This window comes from Ictalurus punctatus, chromosome 1 (genome assembly GCF_001660625.3).
Source record: "Ictalurus punctatus breed USDA103 chromosome 1, Coco_2.0, whole genome shotgun sequence".
Lineage (NCBI taxonomy): Eukaryota > Metazoa > Chordata > Actinopteri > Siluriformes > Ictaluridae > Ictalurus > Ictalurus punctatus.
Window position 1 is genome coordinate 7,650,585 of NC_030416.2, and position 25,191 is coordinate 7,675,775.

The following is a 25,191-nucleotide window of genomic DNA, read 5'->3' on the forward strand; positions in this document are numbered from 1 at the left end:
TTCAGTTCAAAACATCACTGGATTTGTAGCCAAATATTTGTTCTGTTAAAAAAAAAAAAAGGGGGCGGGTGGAGAGGAGGAGGGGGTTTGTTTGGCTGTTTGACGTGTCATTAGAATAACTCTTCGGTAAAAGTCATCTGTTTTTGGCCACGCTGAGTAATAAAAACGACCTGACTACAAGATGGCTAGAATTCTGCCTCGTGAGCCTGAACTGTTAGTGACTTCAAATACATCATGTGATGTTTTTATTTGATTAGTTGTGACTCAGCATCATTTTAAATGAGGTCCTGCCCTCATTTAAATAAGCGAAACGAACTACTCCTAGTCTCCTCCTCTTTCCTCATTAACGGCGGAGAGGGTGTTCGAGAGGGTGTGCAGTCGAGGCAGGTGCTCAGGAGAAAAAAGGGTGCGATGAATTGAGCGGGCACAATGACCTCAGTGTGTTCCTGGAGGCACAGAGGAGGTGATAGAGAGGACAGAGATGGAGTGCCCTGGTAAGTGTGTGTGGCGTTCCTCCCCCAAACCCCCCAACCACATTTGCAATGAGACATCCGATGACGAATGGAGTGAGGGACAGAGTGGGTGCCCAGTTATGCCCGGTATGTATATGGAAGGAATTCCAGGAATGAATTGCGTGTGTGTGTCTGTGTGGTACAGTATACAAGTGAACAATAAGAGTAATTTGACAGCATGGGAGTGACGTCGTAAGCGAGCTTCTTGTAAATGGAGTGAATTAAAGACTCTGAACACTACACACAAACACACACACACACGCGCATACACATACTTCTTCAGCATACACACGCGCACATAATTATTTTTCTCTTTTGTCTCTGCTGCCTTGGTGAGTGGATAATGCTGTGAGGAACATAAAGACAAATCTCCCTCTTGTCTCCTCCTCCGCTGTCTCATCTACTTCACTTTTATCCGTTATCTGCTTAACCCCACACACACACACACACGCACACACACACACACCACAAACACGCCTACCTATTTTCTCTCAATTGCATTTAACTCAATTTTTTTGGCATAACAAATAATGGCACATCTGTACAGCCAGAACTTGGGTTATAAAGTTTGGAAGTTTAATATAAACTTTTTGTGGCTAGTTTACGATGCGCCCCAATTATTAAACACATCAGGCAAAGATGTATGGATCATATTTATTTATTGGAACATTGACATATTTTCCTCAACTTTTCACCCACACAACCCAAAGCAGTTATACTGTAATGACATTTTGAGGAGATAAACAGCACCTGGATGACTGTTTGTGGGGTTTCGCATGTTCTCTCCATGTCTGTGTTGGATCCATCTGTGTTCTCCAGTTTCACAATGTATATGTGACTAATAAAAGACTCATTATCATACTGAACAGCTCTGATTAGCTACAGCCCTCGGCCGTTTCTCAGCCTGATATTCAGTATAAATTCACTTTTGCTTGTGGTTAAATTTGATTGGACGTCGTCAGGTCTCACCAGTCAGTTGAGCTTGCAAACTAAATAATAACTGTAACGTCATTTAAAAAGAATGATAAATACGAGTCCCGTAACCAGACTGTTAAATCCGAAAATGGGAAACTGTAGAGTCAGTCAAAATCACAAGATTGCATGGAACTCTGCAAATGGAAGAAGAAAAGAGGAAATGTTGTAGGCTTGGGCTCACCTCCTGTTAGACAAAGTGAAACACGCTGGTGGTAGTATTGTGTCTAGGTGTTCTTGTATTGCATTTTGTGTGTATATTCACTCTGTAACACACACATGCAGCAAGTTGATAATGGAGGTGATAGCTTGATGAATACATGTTGGTTTGCTTGGTGTATTGCGACTGAAATAAGGGATTTGGGGAATTCAGAATAGGTTCTACTCAAATAGCCTCAATTTACCTTTCTTCCTGTGCACTCGGTCTTTCTTTTCCCCCCTCTCGTTTCTCTAGTGCTCCCAGCGGATCCCTTGCTGATGTCCCTCTCTCTCCCATCGCTCTCCATCTCTTTCTCTGCATGACTACAGTGCCATAATGGTGAATCAGTAGCCGTGAGGGACTTGACAGCATGATCTAGTAGAGCTCGGATTCAGCACGCTCACTTTGTGCTGAGCTTCAGATTCTCTTATACCATTGCCATTATCAAATCCGATTGGTCAGAAGGTTTTTATTCGTTTTCATCAGTAGCTCAGACAGTGCTCTGAGCTGCAAAGCAAACCTCAGGTTTATATTAACGCCCTCGTTTCGATATGTTATCATAACACCGTAGACAGGGACTTGTGTTGCATAAACAAATTAGAAACCTGTGTGAATGTTGATGTGGAGAAGTTTTCTGTGTTTAACATGTATCAAGGAATCTCCAGTGTCGGTGCTTTGTAACAATCAGAGGTAAAGGTGTAACTTTCAGTTTTCTAAGCGATGAGACTGTTTAGAGCTGTTACAATATATAACATAGGAACGAAATTAAATGTAAGTATAAATGGATCAGATGCTTACTGTCCCCTTCTTTATCCATGAGCTCGCAGACAACCACAATTACCACCATTGTGACTGATTGAAGATGTGCCACTCTTTGCATTTTCTAATCATTTGATTTGTTTCATTGTTTGCTCAAGCTACCTTGCCAGTGCATGCCTGCTATTAAATATATATTAAATATATAGCTAGCTCTATAATGAGGCTGTCATTGGAGTATATCAATATCTGGCGACTTCATAAAGTAAGGTTTTAAATCTAGCTAGACAGCTAGCATTACACTGAGTGGTTGTCTATGGAGTACCCCCAAAATAGTTCAATATCTAGCAATAAAAATAAGAATGAAATGCTAAAATATGCTAGGGTGGCACAGTGGTCCTAGGTTTGATCATGAGCTCAGGTTACTGTCGGTGTGGATTTTTGGATGGTCTCCCCATGTCTGCGTGGGATTCCTCAGGGTTCTCCGGTTTTCTCCCATGCCAGCAGGTTGATTGGCTAGGATAAATTGCACCTATGTGTGTGTGCATATGTGTGCGTGTGTGCATGGTGCCCTGCGATGGACTAGCTTCCCATCCAGGGTGTATTCCCGCCTCAATCCCAGTGTTCCTAGATGCACCTGTGACCCTGATGCTGAAAGTGAGTGAGTGAGTTAAATAAGATAGAATTAAACTGAGTTTTATCACCACACTAAATACACATCACATAACCATGGCATCCACTAGAACCAACCTCCCACAGCCATTTCCCCTAGCTCCAGCCTGCAGAGATATCCCTCTCCTCTCTGCTGCACGGCATTCATGATATGCTCTTCCGAGCTTCAATTTCAAGGTTCTTTTGCATAACAACTTCTTAGACTTTTCCGTTATACAAACCACTCATGACTCAATTTTGCTTAGAAAAAAAAATCTATTTGCTTTTATGGAAAGGACAGAACCTTTTTAGTGCACTGTTAGGAAAGCTTTCAGAAAACTTCACCATCATAACAAAAGAGTTTCAAAAGTTATATAAACATGCATTATTGTAATTGTTCTATAGTTGTCAGTGGTGCGTATAGGGTTTTTATCTTCCACAGCTGGCGAAGCACCAGTCATAGATTATCAAAGACTTTTTGTCCTTCATCATTTTGTACTGTTCTTATACTGTATATACAAATACATACACTGATCAGCCTTAACATTAAAACCACTGACAAGGTGAAGTGAATAACATTGATTGTCTCATTACACTGGTACCTGTCAAGGTGTGTGATATATTTAGGCAGCAAGTGAACAGCCAGTTCTCAAAATTGATGTGTTGGAAGCAGGAAAAATGGGCAAGTGTAAGGATCTGAGCGACTTTGACAAGAGCCAAATTGGGATGACTAGACGACTGGGTCAGAGCATGTCCAGAACGCCAGGTGATGTGGGGTGGTAGCTCAGTGGTTAAGACCTTCTGACCAGAAGGTTGGGCCCTTGAGCAAGGCCCTTAACCATCAACTGCTCAGTTGTATAAATGAGATATATGTAAGTCGCTCTTACATATAAGGGCATCTGCCAAATGTCATAAATGTAAATGTGTTCCTGGTGGTTAGTGGTTAGTACCTACCAAAAATAGTCCAAAGAAGGACAAGCAACATAGTCATGAGCGCCCAAGGCTTACTGATGCGCATGGGGAGCGAAGGCTAGCCCATCTGCTCTGAACCCACATAAAATCTACTGTAGCACAAATTGCTGAAAAAGTTCATGATAGAAAGGTTTCAGAACACAGTGCATCACAGCTTGCCACATATGCGGCTGCATAGTTTTTCTTTGTATTTCCCTCTATGTGTCCTAACACATTTAGTTGGATTTATTTCCCAAAAACATATACAAACTAATTGGCACCCTGTCCAGGGTGTACCACGCCTCGTGCCCGATGCGCCCTGGGATAGGCTCCAGGTTTCCCCGTGACCCTGAAAAGGATAAAGCGGTATAGAAGATGGATGGATGGATATACAAACTAGTAGCCTAATTTAAACCACTGAGACCCTAACCAGGCAGTTACAATGGATGAAATAACGAAGGCTGTAAATGCATCGCGTGTTAATGAACATGGGCTTTTTTTGTTGTGCGAGCTTCGTATTCGACCACTCACTCGCACCCGCATGAAAGTAAAAACCAAACACATGTTAACATTTCTGGCAAGCTATTGAAAAAAATTTATTACATGCCCAAGGATGCAGGAAGTGAAGACTTTCAGGGTTCCTTTAACTGTGTCTGCACCTGCTAAAATAATTCTAATAACAAATAGAAAAATAACAAATAAAAAAATAACAGTGTTCCTGTTCATTTTGTTTTTATTCCTTATATATAAATAGGTGACTTATCTTTCTACATAATGGGTGGATTTGTTTATATATTGTTAATATATTCTATCTATCTATCCATCCATCCATCCATCCATCCATCTGTCTAAATACCTGTAGAGAGATAGATCAATCAGTATAGATAGATAGATAGATAGATAGATAGATAGATAGATAGATAGATAGATAGATAGATATTGTGTATATGGCATGGGTGTGTGGTTCTTGATTCTGCATGGTATGTCTGTGTGTGTGTGTTTATATGTGTGTGACCCTCTAACTGCTGCTTGCATATCTCCCTGTCCTCTTGCTGAACTTTCCTGCATGACATAGCCAATGGCCAGCATCTTGGCCATGGCAGAGGTAATGGAAGGAGGGTGAAACGGGAAGCGAGTGAGACACAGAGAGAGAGAGAGAGAGAGAGAGTGAGTGCATGAGAGAGAGAACGTGAAGAATAGCTGGAGAAATGTGTTTGTCACCCTGCCAGGCCTGCTGTACTTTCTGCTCACAGAGGAAAGTCTCAGGGGAATGGCTCAACTCATTGGCCGGGTGGCTCGGATCAGAAAATGCTGTTCACTCACCGATTGGCTGCTGCCTGGCGACAGGCCGCTGGGTAGCAAATAACATTAGTGAGGCATGATTGATGGAACCAGCTGTGCAAAAAAAAACCCCACAAAAAAAACAAAGATGGAAAAAGCAATAGAGGTGTGTGTCCGCTTCATGTTGAGACAGGAAGGCTGGGCGAGTGTAATTGCAGGACAATAAGTCCAATCAGTCACTGTAAACAAGCTTATCCTTCCTAATGGGGAATCCTCTTCAGTGCCACCATATCACACACACACACACACACACACACACACACACACACACACACACACACACACACACACACACACACATACACATCAGAGTGTGTGTGTGTGCATGTGTACTCTGTTTTAGTCTATTTACAAGGCCAAGAATTCCCTGTAGTGATGTCCCTGTAATAACATAAAAGGGGAGAAATGTGAAGTTTTGCGAAACGCATCCACTAAACAAAGATTTCCATTTACCGAGCTGCTAAATTTAAGTTGAGGGTTGCAATTATCTATAGGCGTAGCGTTTAGCTCTGACATTACTAAGGTTAATGGAAAAACCCATCAAGATGGTGATTTTAAAAAAAAAGTGTTTGTGAGGGTGCACGCACTCAAATGAGCCTTGTGATTAGTACACTGAAACACACACAAATCGGAACTCTTTGGAAAGCACAGACCGAGACAGAAGAAATAGTGGGATGACAAGAAGATGACAAGTAAACATGTTGATGGGGAGGGAGGAGAGGAGAGGAGAAGAGAGGAGCGCGCACTCTTTATTCTCGGCTGCTGAGTAACACATGCCATCATCTTTACTGTGACACTGTGGTGAGCTAGAGCTGAAGAAGAAGCTCTTTGTTTATCAAAAGGTAGTAAACCTGGGTCACCTTGCATCGCTGTCTGAACGATGAATAGACACTTGCAAAAAAAAAAAAAATTGACAGAGAGCGAACGAGATAAGAATCTTTATTCAGCAAGACAATGAATTCATCTTCTTGGATGTCATGTTGCAATAAGATAAAGAATAAAAGGGTAAAATGTACAAATAAAAATAACAGCACATTAGGGGATACATGTCTGTCCGTTACCACAAACTAAAACAAAACAGTACAATACGTAGCCAGCTAACACTTAGCATTTAATAAGATATAATTACATTTTCACAGCTCAGAATAATTGTGTGATATGTCATTCCTAATGCACTATTATCAGCAGGAGGTTATTCCAGAAAGCAGCAGAGCAAGCATAGCTGTCCTGTTTCAGAGAATTCATCTGCACAACATCTACATTACAATATCTTATGCTAGTTGCACTCATTTATTAGCATGGAATTTAGCCAGCTAGCCTCTTAGCTATTAGCTGCTAATTATTCGTTTCTTCGCACTCACACTAACAAAGCCTAAAACGTTTCGTATTTTACTCCATTATCCGTTAATTGTTAGTGAATCGTTTTGTTAAAGCTAAGTGGTATTTTCCAGCAGTTATATGGGTAATGCTAACACAATAATCATATCAGGTATACATTAACTTCAGATAGCTAGGCAGGAATAGTGGCGTTAGTGATTCCTTGTTTATAATGCTATCGAGGTGAAATCACTTGTAAACAGTATTTGAGCAAAATACACAAATAGACACATTATAATCACAATAAAGACTCCTGGAGGGAAATACTATAAAATACATATAAACTACATGCAGGTAATATGAGAGTGATGTATAAACGACATTCTATGACAAGGTGATATCTGATTTTGTAAAGATGGCACAGGTTAGTCAGTGGTTTTGCATGTTGGGGAAAAAAACAACATGTTGGGAAGTGAAACCCTGTGTGTAGAATTTAGATAGAACATAAGGTTTCAACCGGTGGTTGAAATTTGTTCTAGATTTAACCTTGTTCAGGAATCTTTTTCTTTTTTTTTTAATAATAGTTACGTACTGTACACTCACCATCCACTTTATTAGGAACACGTGTACACATGTACATTCATGCAGTTATTTATTCAGCCAATCATGTGGCAGTGGAACAATGCTATCACTGGACAGATGAAGACAGGAAAAAGACCAGGTCTTTTTTTTTTTTCTTCTAATCTTCAACTGTCGAGTTTGGGTGAGTCTGTTCCCCTGATAGCCTCAGATTTTTGTTCTTGGCTGACAGGCGTGGAATCCAATGTGGTCTTCTGCTGTTGTAGCCCATCCACCTCAAGGTTCGATGTTTGGTGCATGCTGAGATGCTTTTCTGCTCACTGCGGTTGTAATGAGTGATTACATGAGTTACTGTATCCTTCCTGGCAGCTCGAACCAATCTGGACAATTTTCTCTGACCTCACTTATCAACAAGGTATTTCCACCTACAGAACTCTCGCTCACGCAATGTTTTTTGTATTTCGCACCAAACTCTAGAGACTGTTGCGTGTGAAAATACCAGGAGATCTGCAGTTTCTGAAATAGTCAAACCAGCCCATCTGGCACCAACAACCATGCCACATTTAAAGTCACTGAGATCACATTATGTTTTATGTGAACATTACCCGAAGCTCTTGACCTGTATCTGCATGATTTTATGCATTGAACTACTATTAAATGATTGGCTGAATAGACAACACGGTTGTGTTAAAGTACACGGTGAGTGTTGCAGTAGCAGCATATCGCGATTGATGTTTCGCGTGCTCTACTGCCATGACAGTGCACTTTATCTTATCATGAAAACTAACTCCCGTATACACAAGAGTGTCTTGTGTTATGTTAGAGCAGCTATAAACTGTCATTCCCTGTCATTTTTCTCTCTCTTGAAGTTAATGCGACATAAAAAAAAAATTAAAATACAGTTTGTCATGTTACTGAGAAATCAGTAAGCCCTCTGTTCTGAAGACTTTCCTGTGGAGGAAAACTTACAACGTGCTAACGTTGGAGACTCCTTACAAAAATGTGAAATGAATGTCTCCTGAAAGAAAATGTCAGCAATTTCACAAATGCATTTAAAAAAAAAAAATATATATATATATATATATATATCAGTTTTGTTCAGACTTTCAAGTCGCTGTGTACGTTGCTGTGTACTATACAAATGATAACAGATTAGAACTAGCTTACAGTACAGTGTGAATATATACCTTGCAGCTGGAACTACTTCCCAAGTTGCACTATTGTAGAATATTCGGACCAATCAGAACTGAGCATTCAACAGCACCGAGATATACGAGTTACATTACACTGCCATGCTGTCACTGTTGGGCCCTTGAGAAAGGCTCTTAACCCTCTCTGCTCCAGACCCTGACCCTGTGCTCTGACCCCAACTTCCTGACATGCTGAAGTATGCGAAGAAAACAGTTTCACTGTGCATATGTATATGTGATTAATAAAGACTCATTATCATTATTATCATTATCATTATTATAACACCACAAATAAACAGTTACCGGTAGGGACAGATTGTGCTATGTATATTTATGTTATATGTACAGGTAGCTATATGAATTCCTTTGGCAGACGAGTGACTTATAGCTGAGGCAGAATTCCAGTGAGGTCATTTCGGGATATTGGCATTGTCCTAGGCTTTCTGGATTGAACCACAGCCTTGTGGTCACTAGCTCTGAAACCGCAGCACTAAGCTACACTGCTGATCTGTACCTGCTCTTAGAGAAGGCATGTCATTAATCCTCTATAATGTATATTGTCTATAATGTCTTTGAGAATTATAGTCTAGTTAAATAAAGAAGCAGTGCAGGTGACTGTTAGTGCCAGTTTTACAGTGTCGAGAGGGTAATTGACGACACACTGAAATTTACCTTGTCTACAGCGTGAAACAACTTGTACTTAATGTCAAGTGGACAACCTTTTAATTCCCCTTTCTGGTCAGCGAAGGGGATGTTTGTATCAGGAGGAGATATTCAGGAGGAATTTTCTCCACTAGATTCATTCTTTTTTTTTAATCGTCCTTTTTTTATGACCAGAATCTGTGATGCAGCCTTATTGTTTCAGCATCCTACCTCCAACTGTGTTTATCCTGACAATGGCTCTTGGGGCTTAGTCACAAAAGAATACGATCTGCTAATTAAGCAGTACTAAAACATTAATTCTGGGAAAGAGAACCGGAAATGATGTGATACCACACTGAATGGGAAAACATAGGGTCTAATTTAAATTCAGCAAATGTTTGGCTTCTCAGTACTTTACATTGTTGCAAGTTATGCCACAACCTACAAAGAATACAAAATAAAGTATGTCTCTTTGCATGCTAGGTGACTGGCCCATTCATAGAAGATTTAAGGAAATATGTCCAAGTTTACTGGTTAAAAATCTGAACTGCAAACTCCCAGAAATCCCAGTTGGTGGGCCGATATTACCTTCCTCACTCTAACTACATATCTTTCAGATTTTTTTTACTATAGTTATTGAATAATATACTTTTTGAATAGCCCTGACAGTTTAAAGTGTTAAAGGTCATCTAGAGATTACAAAGTTCAATTACAAAACCATTTGAATCATTTGTTTCCTCCATGATACCACCTCCCATTATACCATGTACACAAAGCCACATTAGTTTGGTAGTTGGCTAGTTAATTTTCTTGTACTTGGTCAGTTATGACAAGTTAGCTGAAGTTATTGATCTAATGATCCATACTTGATCAACATGGAGATCCCCCCATACTACATTCTGCATCACAGGTCAGTGCAATACACTCAGAGGAATGTGCAATACATGAGCTCACAGTGTCATGCTGATTGACATGGGAGAGAGTATACCATCCCTTCTACACACAAAGCATGGACATAATTTCTTCCTTGACTCCTGGCTGCGCCATTGTTGGGATTCAAGCTTGTGAACACTTTTGTGTTGTGCCCTTTGGGAGCCTTTCACTGCTTGTAATGGCAGTATTTCACTATTATACATAGCTTTCCCAAGGTAAGTCCACATGTTTGCTTTGTCTGTGGCAAGGTCCATCCATCCATTTTCCATACTGTTTATCTTACGCAGAGCCTATCCAAGGGAACTCGGAGGTCGGGGACAACCTAGATCGGGTGCCAACCCATCGCAAGGCGAGTGATTCCCGAAGCATGGAGAGAACATGCAAGCTTTGCACACTCAGGACAAAGGCCAGATCCGAACCCCCAACCCTGGAGATGCGGGGCAAACATTCTAACTACTAAGCCACCATGCCTCTCATGGTAGACAGTCAATAAAGTAAAATTGTCATTTTTCCACTTAGCTGTCACACACGTCCACATGTTCATCCCACTGCTCAGGGATTAGAAGGAAAGACATATCACATTCATATAAAAGTGTGCCATGTTTGTCATTACACCACTAGCTCATCCCTCAAACATCTCTCTCCCATTGCAGATTATTGGTAAACCACTCCCTCACCTGCTATCTGGGAACACTGGCCATAATAGTAAAGACGGGTGCGTGTCTATAACATGACTGACAGGAGGGCTGTAAGCATAACCAACATGTCAATTTTTTTTTTACGCGTGCTTTGATCACATTGTTTCAACATCCATAGTCCCAAACATTTTCAAACGCTATTGGCCATGGCACCTTAAACTTGAACGCATGGTTTTGATAATGAAACGATGAACTTTCCATTGAACTTGCTGTAAATAGCAAGTTCAGATTCTAGCAGGTTTTACTGCTGCCAAAAATCTATCCTCCAGCTTTGGCTTAAGCCAGGTATCAGGGTATAGTATTATTGGATTAGATCCTTAGAGCCAACTTACAAACCTGTTTAGCAAATACGTGTTTGTTCAGAGTTGGCCCAGACTTCCCAATTTAATCTGGCTCACTTAGCGGTGATTCCATCATTAAAATGCCATTTAGTTCTCGCTACTCTTAAAAAAAAAAAACAACAACAACTTTAAAAATATGTAATTTACCTCAGAGAAAATGTGTTCACCCATCTCAGGCAGCAATACATCATTTTATAAGGTTTCTTTGCCGACACTGTCTGTGTTTTGCTCTTGAATGAGTAACAGTTGAAAGTGCTGAGATTTTTGGCATAGGAGTAACAAATACACAACATGTGGTTCACTAGAAGCCACTCGTGTAAATGGATATTTCAAGCGAGAGATGTTAAATGGATTCTCCTTTTTATGCAAAAATAATCACATTTTGGAAGTGTTTTCATGATTATATTTCCAGGTAAAGTGAAGTTACAGTACAGAGGGCTGGGGCAGGCAGAAATGCTGCTGAAAGTGCATTGTCATTATTATCAGTGATGAAAAGAGTACAAAGAAAATACTGAAAAACACTGACTTGAGTAAAAGTACCACTAATGTATTAATAATTCACTGGAGTTAAAAGTAAAAGTAATGATCAAGGAAATTACTCAAGTAAGAGTAAATATGTCATCTGGCGAAAAAAAAGAGAGAAAAGTCTTCGAATTACTTTGCAAATTAATTTTACACGTCTACAGTTGACACAATGAAACGGAACATGTTCTATATCTGAGGAATACATTTTTGAACAATGGTTAACTAACTAAGTGAGCTGTTGGGTTTTCAGTAAAGATTTGTTAGCTAGCTAGCTAGCACTAGGTTTGTTAGCTATCTATCAAGCACAAGATTTATTAGCTTGGTCTCGCGGAGGCGTATCAATGTTCCCAGGGTCCGATATTTCCCAGATTTATATGACACATAATGAACACGTGGTGATTTAAAGCTGGAGTTAGGCTTCAGCATAAGTGAGAGCTAGGAAATGTTCATACTTAACATTCTGTTCCTTTTATGACCGTTTACTGTGTTTTATAGGCTACAGTACGGCATTTCTTCAGTTTGGTGTATACATTTCACTATTATTCATTGAACTACAGTTGAACTGTATGAATGTAGACTAATGTCTGAATGTAGACAGCTATTCTTAGAGCAGCACAAATGAGGATTCAGCATGCGCAACCTAGTTCATTTTCCAAGTTCGTAATGTTCACAAATTTCAAGTGTGGATGAAGGATGGATTTCAAACGAATGCATGTTGTTATTCATTTAAATGTGTCTTTGGTGTTTAAAGTTAATAAAGGTAATAAAGTTAATCAGGTCCTGGGAAAATGAGTCCTGACTACATGAAACCTTTGGAAGAGTTTACTTAATGTGTGTTAACAGAATATTGAACTGGGGAACATAGGAATGACCCCGGTTTGGTTAATTCCTAAATGTTTCTAGCTAGTTAGATACCTAGCAAAGATGCTCATTACATTGCCACATTATCCTGAGCATTGTCTGAGACAGTGTAGCCTTTCATCAGGAAACTGCTTTATTTTGACTGGGACATGAAAGTGAATTATTTACAACTGACACATACTTTCTTTTAATTTACGTCTAGTCTTCAGGGGTGAAATGCATTATATATACAGGATACTGTGCAAAAGTTCAGGCATCCCCTTATTTTTAGTACACACTTGTTTATAGATTTTTTTTATTTTATTTTATGACTTCTACAAAAGTACAAAAATTCATTTTAGATTCCCGAACATTAGTTTTCCAGCACAAAATTAAATGTTACAGAAAAATGTTTGCATGTCATTAAAGCAAGCAGCATATTACATAAGAGACCATTTTTCAGGAAAAAAGACAGAATGAACACTGCTGGGATTTTGCTGCAAAAATAAGAAGCGAGTGCGACAGTCAAAGTTTCCAGAAGAACCGTGGCTGGTTATGCAAGATGCTCAATAACACTTACCTCTCATTTCCTTATAAATCTGCACTAATTCTACCTGAGAATACTATTTTCTTTTTTTTTTTTTGTCACACCAAATATTGCCTTTTTAATGTATAAACATTTAATTCAATTCTTTCTGAAGGCATCTTTGCGCTATAGTACTTCTTTGTGTGTGACTAAAACTTTTGCACAGTACTGTGTGTGTGTGTAAATCTATCTATCTATCTATCTATCTATCTATCTATATATCTCTCTCTCTCTCTCTCTCTCTCTATATATATATATATATATATATATATATATATATATATATATATATATATATATATATATATAGATATATATAGATATAGATATATATATATTAAAAGTTGAATATTTTATTATTAAGGACCCAGGTAAAAGTACTATGATGTAATTATACTGGAAAAAAGTACTGTTAGTGAACTATTTATTTACTGAAGTAATGAGAGTGACTGTAGTTGTACTTTTTCACCTGAGAATCACACATACAGCAAAATGACACTGCTCTCCACTGCTTTAATTCTTTTTTTTAAATTCACTTTGATGATGTCCCCTTTTATATATTTATTATATATTTTTTTTTTCTTTTTTTTTTTTCTTCTTAATTCAATTCTTTCATGTGTTTGTCCTTGTATGGTGAATTAATTATCCTTGTATTCAAAAATAACAATAACATTTCTAATCGCTGAAGACACTTGTTTTCACCGCAGAGAGGAAATGCTGGCAGACAGAGAATGAGAGAGAGAGAGGGTGGGAGGGAGAGAGAGAGAGAGAGAGAGAGAGAGAGAGAGAGAGAGAGAGAGAGAGGTTCAGCTATGATTTTGCACATCCTCATCATGTAGACATGTGGGGTGGGTGCTGGCAGTCTGTGATTTTCTCTGCCCAAGAGAGAGAGCGAGCTAATGCAGGGAGTAATGGGAATGAAGGGGCGTTGCATTAGGAGAGACAGCTGTGTCTTTATTTCTAATCAGTAATCTGTCTCACACACACACAGACAGTGTACACATACATACACACACGCAGTTCACATAAACAGCCCCATCTGAGGAAGTTTCCATAACTGCACTATCCCGAAATACCGCGTGCAACTTGACTAGGTTCCTCATTATAACAGTGCAAAGACAGCAGACTTGATGCAGCTCGCTTGACAGGGTTAAAACACACTCGAGCACAGCTGCAAAAATAGACAAATACGCACCCACACGCTTCACCTTGTGCATTAGACTTACATAGGCTATTAGTATACCATTTTGCGCTTGCTTGATAAAGAGTTCACTCACATGGGCATTTCTTGAGAAGATAATTAGGCAAACATACAGGCATACTGGTATACGCACCAGGTTGAAGCAGAAGAAATGCACACGCAGGCACACGCACACACACACACACACACACACACACACACAGACGTCTTTGCCTGAGGGTAACACAGAGCCGGAACAATTGAACTGACACACAGTGTATTAATACAGTATTAATATGGATTGAGAGAATGTGAGAATAGTGATGTGTGTGTGTGTGTGAGAGAGAGAGAGAGAGAGAAGGATATGAGAGCAGCCAAGCAAATCAAAGTGAAATTAAACGGATTTGCATATTTCAGTGAACGCCGAAAGCAGACCTTCTAATTATTTCATCTCACTCTCTTTCCCATCTCCTTTCCTGGTTTTGATCTCTCCCCCCCCCCCCCCCCCCCCCCACTTTCACAGGCTGGCAGGCTGTTTACCTTCTAAAGATGTGTGTTTAGCACCAAAGTGTCTTGGTTTGACATGTGAACGCATCGTTCACGTCCTTTCCTGTTCATGCTGGTGGGTTAATAGACCTGCGTGTGCACGTTCTCCTCTCCTGAGCTTATTCGCTCGGGCATTTCTCCACTTGTGATTATTAACATCTTAGTCATAGGATTAAGAGTAACGTTTGGTGTACGTAAAAAATATTCCTTTCCCGGTCCTTTCGGTGGATTTCCACACAGTGCGTGGATGATGTGCACCGAGGTTAAAGTGCACCGAGGTACCAGTTAAGTTACATCTAACTTGTACTGACTTTAATTTGCTATTGTATCATGTGCACTTAGTATACAGAACACTTGGTAAGTGCTCAGTGACTGACTGTAGCCCATCTGTTGTTTTGCACAGCAGTGACACTGACATGGTTTTATGTGTGTGTGTGTGTGTGTGTGTGTGTGTGTGTGTGTGTGTGTGTGTGTGTGTGTGTGTGTGTGTGTGTGTGTGTGTGTGTGTGTGTGTGTGTGGTGTTGGCACGAATGTTATCAGAAGTCTTGTCACTGCTGAGGTGAAAATTGTTCACCAACCAAAAATATCCAGGAGCACTGTGGCCCAAAACTGACACTGATGAAGGGCTGGAGGATGATTTTTATACACACTCTCTCTCTCTCTCACACACACACACACACACACACACACACGTACACACGTACACACACACCCACACTGTGCACTGGGAAAAAGAATGTGTGTGCCTAATAAAGCAGTCAGTAAGTGTACACAGTGTTTAAAAAAACATCCAACACTCCACCTGATGCACTCATTCCTACACCACACACACACACACACACACACACACACACTACCATGTCAGAGTTGGTGCTGTGTTGAGAATGATCAATCACCTAGATAGCACAACATCTGTCAGCTGTAGTCCTGTGGTTGTCCCTTTCCCTCGATGGACAGGTGAGAGGTGAACAGATTGGGCTACGGTCACTACCTACAGTATAGAACTATGAAGTGACCTATATGTTAGGTTTATTTACCTCATAAAAATACTGAGCTGGGCGCCACGGTGGCTTAGCACGTTTGCCTCACACCTCCAGGGTTGGGGGTGTGATTCCCGCGTCCGCCCTGTGTGTGCGTGGATTTTGCATGTTCTCCCTGTGCTTTTTGGGTTTCTTCCCTTCCAGGTACTCCGGTTTCCTTTCCCACTCCACAGACATGCCTTGTAGGCCGATTGAAATTGTCTGTTTCGAAATTGTCCGTAGTGTGTAATGGGTATGTGAATGCCCCATGATGGGCTGGGCTTCGAGTTCCCTGGGATAGGCTCCAGACTCGAGACCGTGTGTAGTATATATGGATGGATGGACGTAGTGAGCTACAAGATCATTCATTCATCTTCAGTAACCGCTTTATCCTGGTCAGGTTTGTGGTGGATCCGGGGTCAATCCCTGGGATTGGGAACGCTGCTAAGGCCAGTCCACCTATTAGAAGGTAACATAATAGAGGTAAAGAATAATAAAGAGTAATATAAAGTGTGTGTGTGTGTGTGTATGTATGTGTGTGTGTGTGTGTATAGACATGATAATGACTATCATGGGTTGGGTTTAGGGCTTAGGGTTAGCCTTACTGGGTTGGCTGTGTGTGTGTGTGTGTGTGTGTGTGCAGTGTAAAACCTACATATTCTCATAACACCCTACTGCCTATCCCACCTCTGTGTCACATCTGTTACCAATCCGTCAATCATCCAGTTGTTCTAAGACAGAAATGTGTACAGTCCGTGTGAAATAAGCAATTATTCCTTATGCAATTTCTCACCCTTCCTCCGTCTTGCAGCGCATCAGCCGTGCCTTCTCCCTTTTTCCTCTTTTTTCCCGTACATTTTTAATTAGAGGAACATTTTGCAGCTGCGTTGTGATGATTAGTGTTGCTTGTAGCGAGCCTAAATTTGTACAATAAATGCGTTCAGTCATTTTTGCTCTCTGTCTGTCTCTCACGTTTGTGTTTCTATTCTCGTTCTGTCTCCTTGTTATTCTCATTCTCTCTCTCTCTCTCTCTCTCTCTCTCTCTCTCTCTCTCTCTCTCTCTCTCTCTCTCTCTCTCTCTCTCTCTCTCTCTCTCACCACCCACTGCGCATTTGTGTGCATAAAGGTGTTATGTGTGCTAGGTGCTAATTGGACTCTGAGGGTCATTAATATTCTCCACGTGCCGCCGCTTGTCAAGAAAGTGTGTTCCAAAAGTGATGAGTGTGGGATTTTTTCCCCCCTCCAGATAGAGAGATAGAGAGAGAGAGAGAGAGTGGAAGAAGGATGAAGGGCTAAAGAAAAGAGCAAGGTTCATAGTCATGCTACAGTATAAGGTCATTGGGAGAAAAAAGAGCAGTTTGGAAAGCGAGGACTGGAACGTAGTGACAGAGAGACTGATGGCTAGAGTGAGGGCGAGGGAGTGAAGAGACAGAGATGGATATGGTGCCAAAGAGCTAATCAAAGGCAAGAGAGAGGCTTGATTATGCTATCATTTAGGGGGCGGTCCCGTTGTTTTGGTTGCAGTGGGAATTTTGTGGTATGGGACGGCTTTGTCTCGAGCGGCTCGGATTCCTATAGCGTGGAAAGGCAAGCATCATGATTTCAAATAATTGCCCGAAAAAAGTACTCTTCGGTGAACACTGATGCGATCAGACGAGATTAAATATCTCAAAGTGTACGATATTCGTGTGTAGGTGTGTGTGGTTGTTAGCGAACTCCGTAATAGCACGCCCTTGACCCCAAAGAAGAGAGTGTAAATAGCACGACAGCTGTTCGAAATGGTGTTAATTGTATCAGCTGTGTACATAAGATGCAAGTTACTGTGTGTGTGTGTGTGTGTGTGTGTGTGTGTGTGTGTGTGTGTGTGTGTGTTGTTGTTGTTGTTGTTGTTGTTGTTGTTGTTACATGGTACGTGTTAAGCGTTCATAGGCTGAAAGTTAGAGAGCTGTTTTAATGAGTCGAGCTCAGAGGAAGCTGTCTGATTGAGTAATGACTGCCGGCTTGGCATAAAAGCCCTGCACAAACAAACAACAAGACTCAGAGGGAGAGAGGCGGAGCGCCAAGTCAGTCATCTGACACACACACACACACACACACATGCACGCACACACACTCATACACTCATACACTCACACATGCACCCACACACATGCCCACTCTTCCTCTGTCTCCCTTACGGCACGTTAGCGTGCATCTCTCCCACGCGAAGAAGTCTGCAGAAGAGGACAGGAGAGAAAATTGAATCCGCCAAAAGCAGAACACAGGATCAGGACATCAAAATCTCTTCCAGCGCCGATGCTCCATAGTCCCAGCATGCACCTGCTCCCGGCTGGCCAGCCATTGCCTCGGGCCTTCTGCATCAGCTAGCTCTCTGTGGGAGTTTCCTTTCTATTTTCACTTCAGCCATTTTTGGGATATATAATATAATGTATATATGTATGCATACTGAGTTGGGAATGCAGTCTTTCTTTCTGTCTCTCACTAGTTATTGTTTTCAACCAGTTTATTCCACGGCGGATTGGACGTGTAGTACCTGGAATGGATAAGCAGCACAGGGAGATTGGACGTGTTTAAAATGAGCCTCACGCACATGCCTTAAGCCTCTTAAGTGCTTTGGCAATTCTTATTCTATTGTTACGCCAATGACGCCCATTAACAATTTGATTCGGATGAGAATTGGAAAGGGGAGACAGGAAGAAGGATGGGGACACAATCTCTCTCTCTCTCTCTCTCCCTCTCTCACTCACTCACTCTCTGTCTCTCTCGGTCTCCTGCAGACACGAGTACAAACATACACAGCGAAGCAGGCTGTAATGAATGCAAGGGGCACAAATTAACTGGCATCTGAGCGTGCAGCCAAATGGCAGTCGCCTCACGATGGGTGAACCTGGTCGTGTGAATTCAATTTGAGCTAATTTGGGGAGACAATACGAATTGAAATGTTGTGGGGAACACGTCCGTGGAAGGAGATGTATTCATTCTACGTGCACACACACACACACACACACACACACACACACACACACACGCGCGCGCTGGGATAATCCCCTTCACAATAAGCTGTTCTATTAAATATATGAACATTTTCAGTCTAAGCTATATGTGCAGACACTGCTAGAAATAATTTTTGCTGCTTTTCCCTGTTGGGAGAAAAGAACACAACAAATGAAATCAATGGATGGATGTTATTATAATGAATGTCTAGGGGCAGTTGTTGGGGCAGTCAATAAATGTGTAAAGTAGGCGAAGATATAAAGTTAATATAGGCAAAATGACAAGTAAATCTTTAAGCAATAAAAGTTTAACTATAAGGGATACGTTATTTTGGCATGCACTGAATCCGAGGTGTTTCTGTGTTTCATTTGAGAGATTATATTTATAAGACATACATAACCATTTCCGCCAGTTAGATCAGTTCCATCTCTGAACAAGTGATCAGTACAGATTTAAAGCTTAATTTAAAAATTAATTTCACTGTAGAAGTCATGAAACAACTTCACTCTGTTTCAATTCAGCTTCTCCTAAGCATTTTTTTTTAAACCACAGGGAAATATGGTAATGCTTGGGTATTCCTTTCACCTATACCGCTTCATATACACCAATCAGCTATAACATTAAAACCACCTGTCTAATATTGCAGGTCCCCTTTTGTGCTGCCAAAACAGCACAATTTTGAGAACTGGCTGGTCACTTGCTGCCTAATATATCCCACCCCTTGACAGGTGCCAATGTAATGAGACAATCAATGTTATTCACTTCACCTGTCAGTGGTTTTAATGTTATGGCTGATCAGTGTACATGTACATGCATGAGCCTGAGTGGCCTATACGCACCTTTATTCAATTCAGTTTGATTTTGTGTATAGCACTAAGAATACATATTGTCATGAAGAAATCTGGATGTAGAATGAATTCCCTAATGAAATATATAGAGGCTACAGTGGCAAGGGAAACTTTGTGAGATGACCGGAAGAAATCTTGAGAAGAACCCGTATTCTTCGTATTCTCCACAACAGCAGAAAGAAAGTCACAGAAACTCCAAGTAGGGGCAGAAGTTGAACATCAGCATGAATCTGGCCAATCTGAAGGGTGAGAGGAGCCACAGCAGTATACTATGCAGCAGGATTAGAGAGAGAATGTGAGCGAGAGAGAGAGAGAGAATACAACTCATTAGGTATGCTCTTATCCTACATTGGTTTAAAAGGGTGTTCATTCTACACATAGAAGTCTGCATTCAGACAGTGTATTAGATTGCCTTTGGCTGTGCAGAGTCAAGTGCCACTCTGTGTGTGAGACACATAAGAGAACTATAAGGTTGATCAGATAGAGAGCAGTGTTGGCCTAGCATTATTGAACCCTGAGTGAAAAGAGACGAGGGTCATCTGACTGGCTTTCTGTCCGGCCAGCTGAATGAGGCTTATTGTTGCTCGCTCGGCCTCTACTGCCTTCACAAAAATCACTGACGTTTGGGTTTGGCGCATCTGCAAATGCACACCCCCATGACAAACAATGTTCCCACACGCTTTATAAATACGAGATGGAGCGACGACTCAGTGAAGCTTGACTCTGGGATTACTGGCTGGAAGAGTGTGAAGAGAGATTAGAGCACGAACCCACCTGAGGGAGGACAGAAGATCTACTTGGGGGGAGGGAGACGACAGAAAACGGAATAACAGTGGAGTAACTTTCACCTTGCCTTACTGACTGTACAGGACCTAAAAGGAATTGATTGGAAGCACGGCTTGTGCGGTTACCCAAGGGAGGCTACAGCTCGGCACCATCTATCATTGTGGTCTGCCCTCCGTTTTATTACCGGCCCCTGATGACACCACCTTATATCAGATAGGATTGTGTGCACGCTTCACCTACACACACGGCCCTTGAAGCAGGGGGCATTAGTCCTGCAACTGTCGGACCGCCATTGCTGTCTGTCCTGTGTGTGTGTGTGTGTGTGTGTGTATGTATTAGAGAGAGAGAGATAGATAGCAGGTATTTGTATGTTTTCAGACCATGTGCAGCAGAGCAAGGCGTGCTCTTAGTAGTCGAGACATATCGCACCCCTTCAGCTTCACCAAGGTGTTACGGGATTTCCCCCACCCCAACTCTGCAGTTACACAGCACTGACTTTTAATATCTGATGTCCTATGTGCGTCAAATTTTATTCCTGATAGTTTAAAATATCATTTTAAAATTGACCTGAACTTTGAGACGGATAATTAGGAAAAGAAACAAACTGCAGTGATTGTTTGGTGAGAGTCCGATAAGGTGCTGATGCTAGTCATTTTCTCCACAAAGCCTGTTTGCCCCACCCCCACCCCCCTCCAGTTTTGAAGCCTACCTGTTCTTCCTTTGTGAGTTTTGTGAGTTGCTTCACCCAGCTGGAACCCTGCATTGATCTGTGTTGATGTTTTGTCGCCACACTCCAGCAGTGTTGTGGAAATAAGTCTGGCGTTTACCAAGAGGGGTGTAGCTGGCGTCGTACCCAAGCATACTTTAGCAGGAGAACCAAAGTGAACTCCTAACAACGGAAACTGCTAACAGGAAAACAAGCAGCGACTCCTGATTGTGCGTGTGTGTGTCGATCGTTATCAAAGTGCACAGCTAATTAACCCACACTCAGGTTGTTAATAGCAGGCTCGCTTATAAGAGTGCAAGTAACGCACACTTTATGCAGCCTTGAAGTTGTTTTTTTTCTGTCCTCAAATGAGAATGTTGGAGGAGTTTAATTTGCGGATATCAGTTCTAGCTCCTGCCGGAGTGTGTGAGTGAGGTGATGAGAGTTTGAACAGCCGGGTGAAGTGTTTTAATTAGCTGAAACCTTACGCTCTGCTGCTGCGCTGCTGTAGTAGGGGTATCTAGTGGTTGCAGTTTAGCTGAGTCTCGGCTCGGTGACAGAGCAAAGTGTTAGTGTGTGTGTGGCATGTGTGTGCCTGGACAAAGCCACAGAAGCCTCATTGACCAGCCTACGACAGTCAATAAACAATGGGAGCAGGCCAGCGATCTCGCCTCTTCTCGCGCTCCCTCGCTGTCCTGCTCGTTCAGTCGTCCATTCTGCTCTCCCTCTGCTGTAAGTGTTTCTCTCTTTCTCTTACTGTCCATTCTTTCTGTTCAGTCTTTCTCTCCATCCTGTCTTCCGATCCAAACTGTACTTGCCACATGATTTCGCTCTTAAAATGCCTTGTTTTGAGCACTTTCTTTCTGTCTCTCCTGGTGAATCTCTCTCTCAGCCCTCACACTCTCACAATCACGCCCGACCTTCCAGCCTCTTCCTTTTTTTTATGGAGGAAACATAATTTATGGACAGAAGCACATAAGCGCTGAGAGGGTACAGAGTCAGCTTCCAGATTTATGATTGCAGTGCATCAAGCAATTTCAACATCTCTCTGCAGATTGCAGTCCAGATCACATGTGGCTTTGAATATGAAAATATACAGAAATGAGATCAGCTCTGGGTGGCTGCAATTTGAAGACCATAGACTGGGAATGTTGACGTGTTGTTGAGAAAGTCTTCAACTAGAAAGCATTTATCTAATGTATTTTACACTTTTTTTTTTTTTTTGGCAAGCTAGCTACCATTAGCTGATTTGATAGTATTTCGAATCTTTATAACACTACCAAGCTAAATGACATCAATGAATATAAGACATACAGTGCCCTCCACTAATATTGGCACCCATGGTAAATATGAGCAAAGTAGGCTGTGGAAAATTGTTTTTATTGTTTAACCTTTTGAGCTTTTGTTCAAAGAATTTGCTAAAAAATACTCTGCTCTCATGGATACTAAACAATTGCAAACACAACACAGGTTTATCTAAAAAAATCTTTGTTAAATATAGGTGTGCAACAATTTGCAACAATAAATAGAGGATCAAACGCAGGAGGAAGGAATAATGCAACTTCCTGTTTCACAGGGGTATAAATATGAGGTAACACACAGGCCAAATTCACTTAGTCATTCATAACAATGGGTAAGACCAAAGAATATAGCTGTGATGTGTGGCAAAAGGTTGTTGAGCTTCACAAAATGGAAAGTGGCTATAAGAAAATAGCACAAGCATTGAAAATGCCCATTTACACCATCATGGCAATAATTAAGAAGTTCCAGTCAACTGGAAATGTTATGAATCAATCTGGAATTGGACGTGTGTTTATATTGTCTCAACGAACTGTGATGAGGATGGTTCGAGTGGCCAGAAAATCTCCAAGAATCACAGCTGGAGAATTGCAGAAGTTAGTTGCGTCTTGGGGTCAGAAAGTCTCCAAAGCTACAATCCAAATTCACCTACATCACCACAAGTTGTTTGGAAGGGTTAAAAAAAAAAAGCCTCTACTCTCATCCAAAAACTAATTTGAGCATCTGAAAACCTGAAATGCCAGAAAACTTAAAATGGGCCGTGGTTGGATCTTCCAGCAGGACAATGATCCAAAACATACACCAGAATCAACACAAAAATGGTTTACTGACCACAAAATCAAGGTCCTGCCATGTCCATCCCAGTCCCCTGACCTGAAACCCATAGAAAACCTGTGGAGTGAACTGAAGAGGAGAGTCCACCAGCGTGGACCTCGAAATTTGAAGGATCTGGAAAGATTCTGTATGGAGGAATGATCTCAGATCCCTTGCCATGTATTCTCCACCCTCATCAGGCATTATTGCAGAAGCTGTTTTCCTGGCAAAGTGAGGTAGCACAAAGTATTGACTAAAAGGGTGCCAATAATTGCTGCACACCTTTTAACAAAGATTTTTTTTTATAAATCTGTGTTTTGTTTGCAATTGTGTGATATCCATGAGTGCAGAGTATTTTTGTGAATTTGTTTTAACAAAAGATAAAAAGGTTAAACAATAAAGTCAATTATTCACAGCCTTCTTTGCTCATATTTACCAAGGGAGCCAATATTAGTGGAAGGCACTGTAGATAGGAATATCAGAGAGGATGATAATTGAGTCATTTCATAAATGTTGATGCATCTAAACTAGCTAACACATGCTAATCTGGCAGGATTTCTAATCTTCATGGCTAATGCCAACTGGCTAGCTAACTACCATTACCATAATTGATCCTTAATGGTATCCACTAGATATAACATGCCACCAATAGACGGCAAGATATTACCAGTAGAGACCCACAGGGACCATTACAGTTTCCATTAAAACCAATACAATTCCTGTTATAATCATTAAAAACATTACAAATTCTATGAGGGTTTCTATTTTTTTTTTTAGCAGGCCGGTCAGATATCTTTTTAGTTAGCCTGTTAGCGATAGCAAATGAAGATGAAGACTATATATAGGAATGTAATTTTTAAAGTCCTCTCAGGAATCCTGTCAATTTTTTTTTTTTTTCCACTTAGCCAGTTAGAGATAGCAGTGAAGATGATGACTATAGCTGTGTTCACGCCATGTTGTAATTACCGGAATTACCAGATTCTGATTTGTAAAAAGCACTCGCATCCTCGTAGAACTCGTAATTCTTAAAAACTTTAAGAATTTTTGGACTTGTACCACCTGACTGCAGCAACATCATGCGGAAACACTCAAAATGGCTGTGGCTTCAGCAGTAAAAATGTACTTAAATTGTTGTCTTGAAAATAAGCGAAAGAAATACAATACAGTTTAATGTATTTTCGCAGTTGTCAACAACACCTATCTATAGGAATGCGATATTTTTAAAACGCTCTCAGAAATCCTGTCAGATTAGCTTAAATCATATCACCATATATAGTCATCATTTTGACTGTTAGCACTAACAACTAGCCAACCTTTAGCTTTTCAGCTAGCTAACTAAGCAGCCAATTTCTGAGAAGATTCTTCTTCATAGATCTTCATAATCTTGACTGCTAATGCTAGCTAGCCGATTTGACCTAACCTGACCTAGCCGATTTCTGAAAAGTCACATTCACAGAACTCTAAAATGTCCAATTAGCCGACTAGCTAGCGGGAGTGAAGCATGCAAGAGGAGGAAAAGAAAGGGACATGCTGTAGATTGTGAGGTAAAAGGATATACTGCAGGCTTGAAGTGAGCTTAGGAAAGGGGGATGATTACTGAGTGACAGAGAGAGACTTGGAACAGAGCACGGCAGGAGTAGATATAACGGCAGCTCTATGAGTTGACCTCTGCAGTAGTGAGGAAGAGTTTTACGCTCAGTCCTGTAGCTAAAAGTGCTGACCTAAGAGCATCTCAGCTCATGTTTACGGCACTAATCATACAGCATCTAAAAGGCAAACAGAGGTCGATCAGCACTATTACTCAGACGTGTGATAAACACGAGCCTAAGTGTTCAAGGCAAGCATCTGTTCAAGGAGTAATTTGCACTGCACACCTATTGTTTATTTCGCAGCGTGTTTGAGCCTGTTACTTAGCAAGGACATGGTTGCTGCCTCTCTTAGGATCGGCGCAGCATGAGATAGAGGA

At 41.1% G+C, this 25,191-nt stretch overlaps 1 protein-coding gene across 3 annotated transcripts in view; it reads left to right on the top strand.

Annotated features, from left to right (window-relative positions):
* Positions 1–25,191, top strand: part of cadm4 (cell adhesion molecule 4) — a 186,683-nt gene that overhangs the window by 119,710 nt on the left and 41,782 nt on the right. Inside the window, exon 1 of one of the 3 annotated variants that reach the window (XM_017467803.3) lies at positions 20,325–21,845. The exons of 1 other annotated variant lie outside the window; for it this stretch is intronic. In XM_017467803.3, the coding sequence (XP_017323292.1) occupies positions 21,761–21,845 (85 nt within the window). In that variant the 5' untranslated portion in view covers positions 20,325–21,760. Of the gene's footprint in view, positions 1–20,324; positions 21,846–25,191 lie in introns of those variants that run through there. One more of the 3 variants, XM_017467786.3, reaches the window with a different exon arrangement.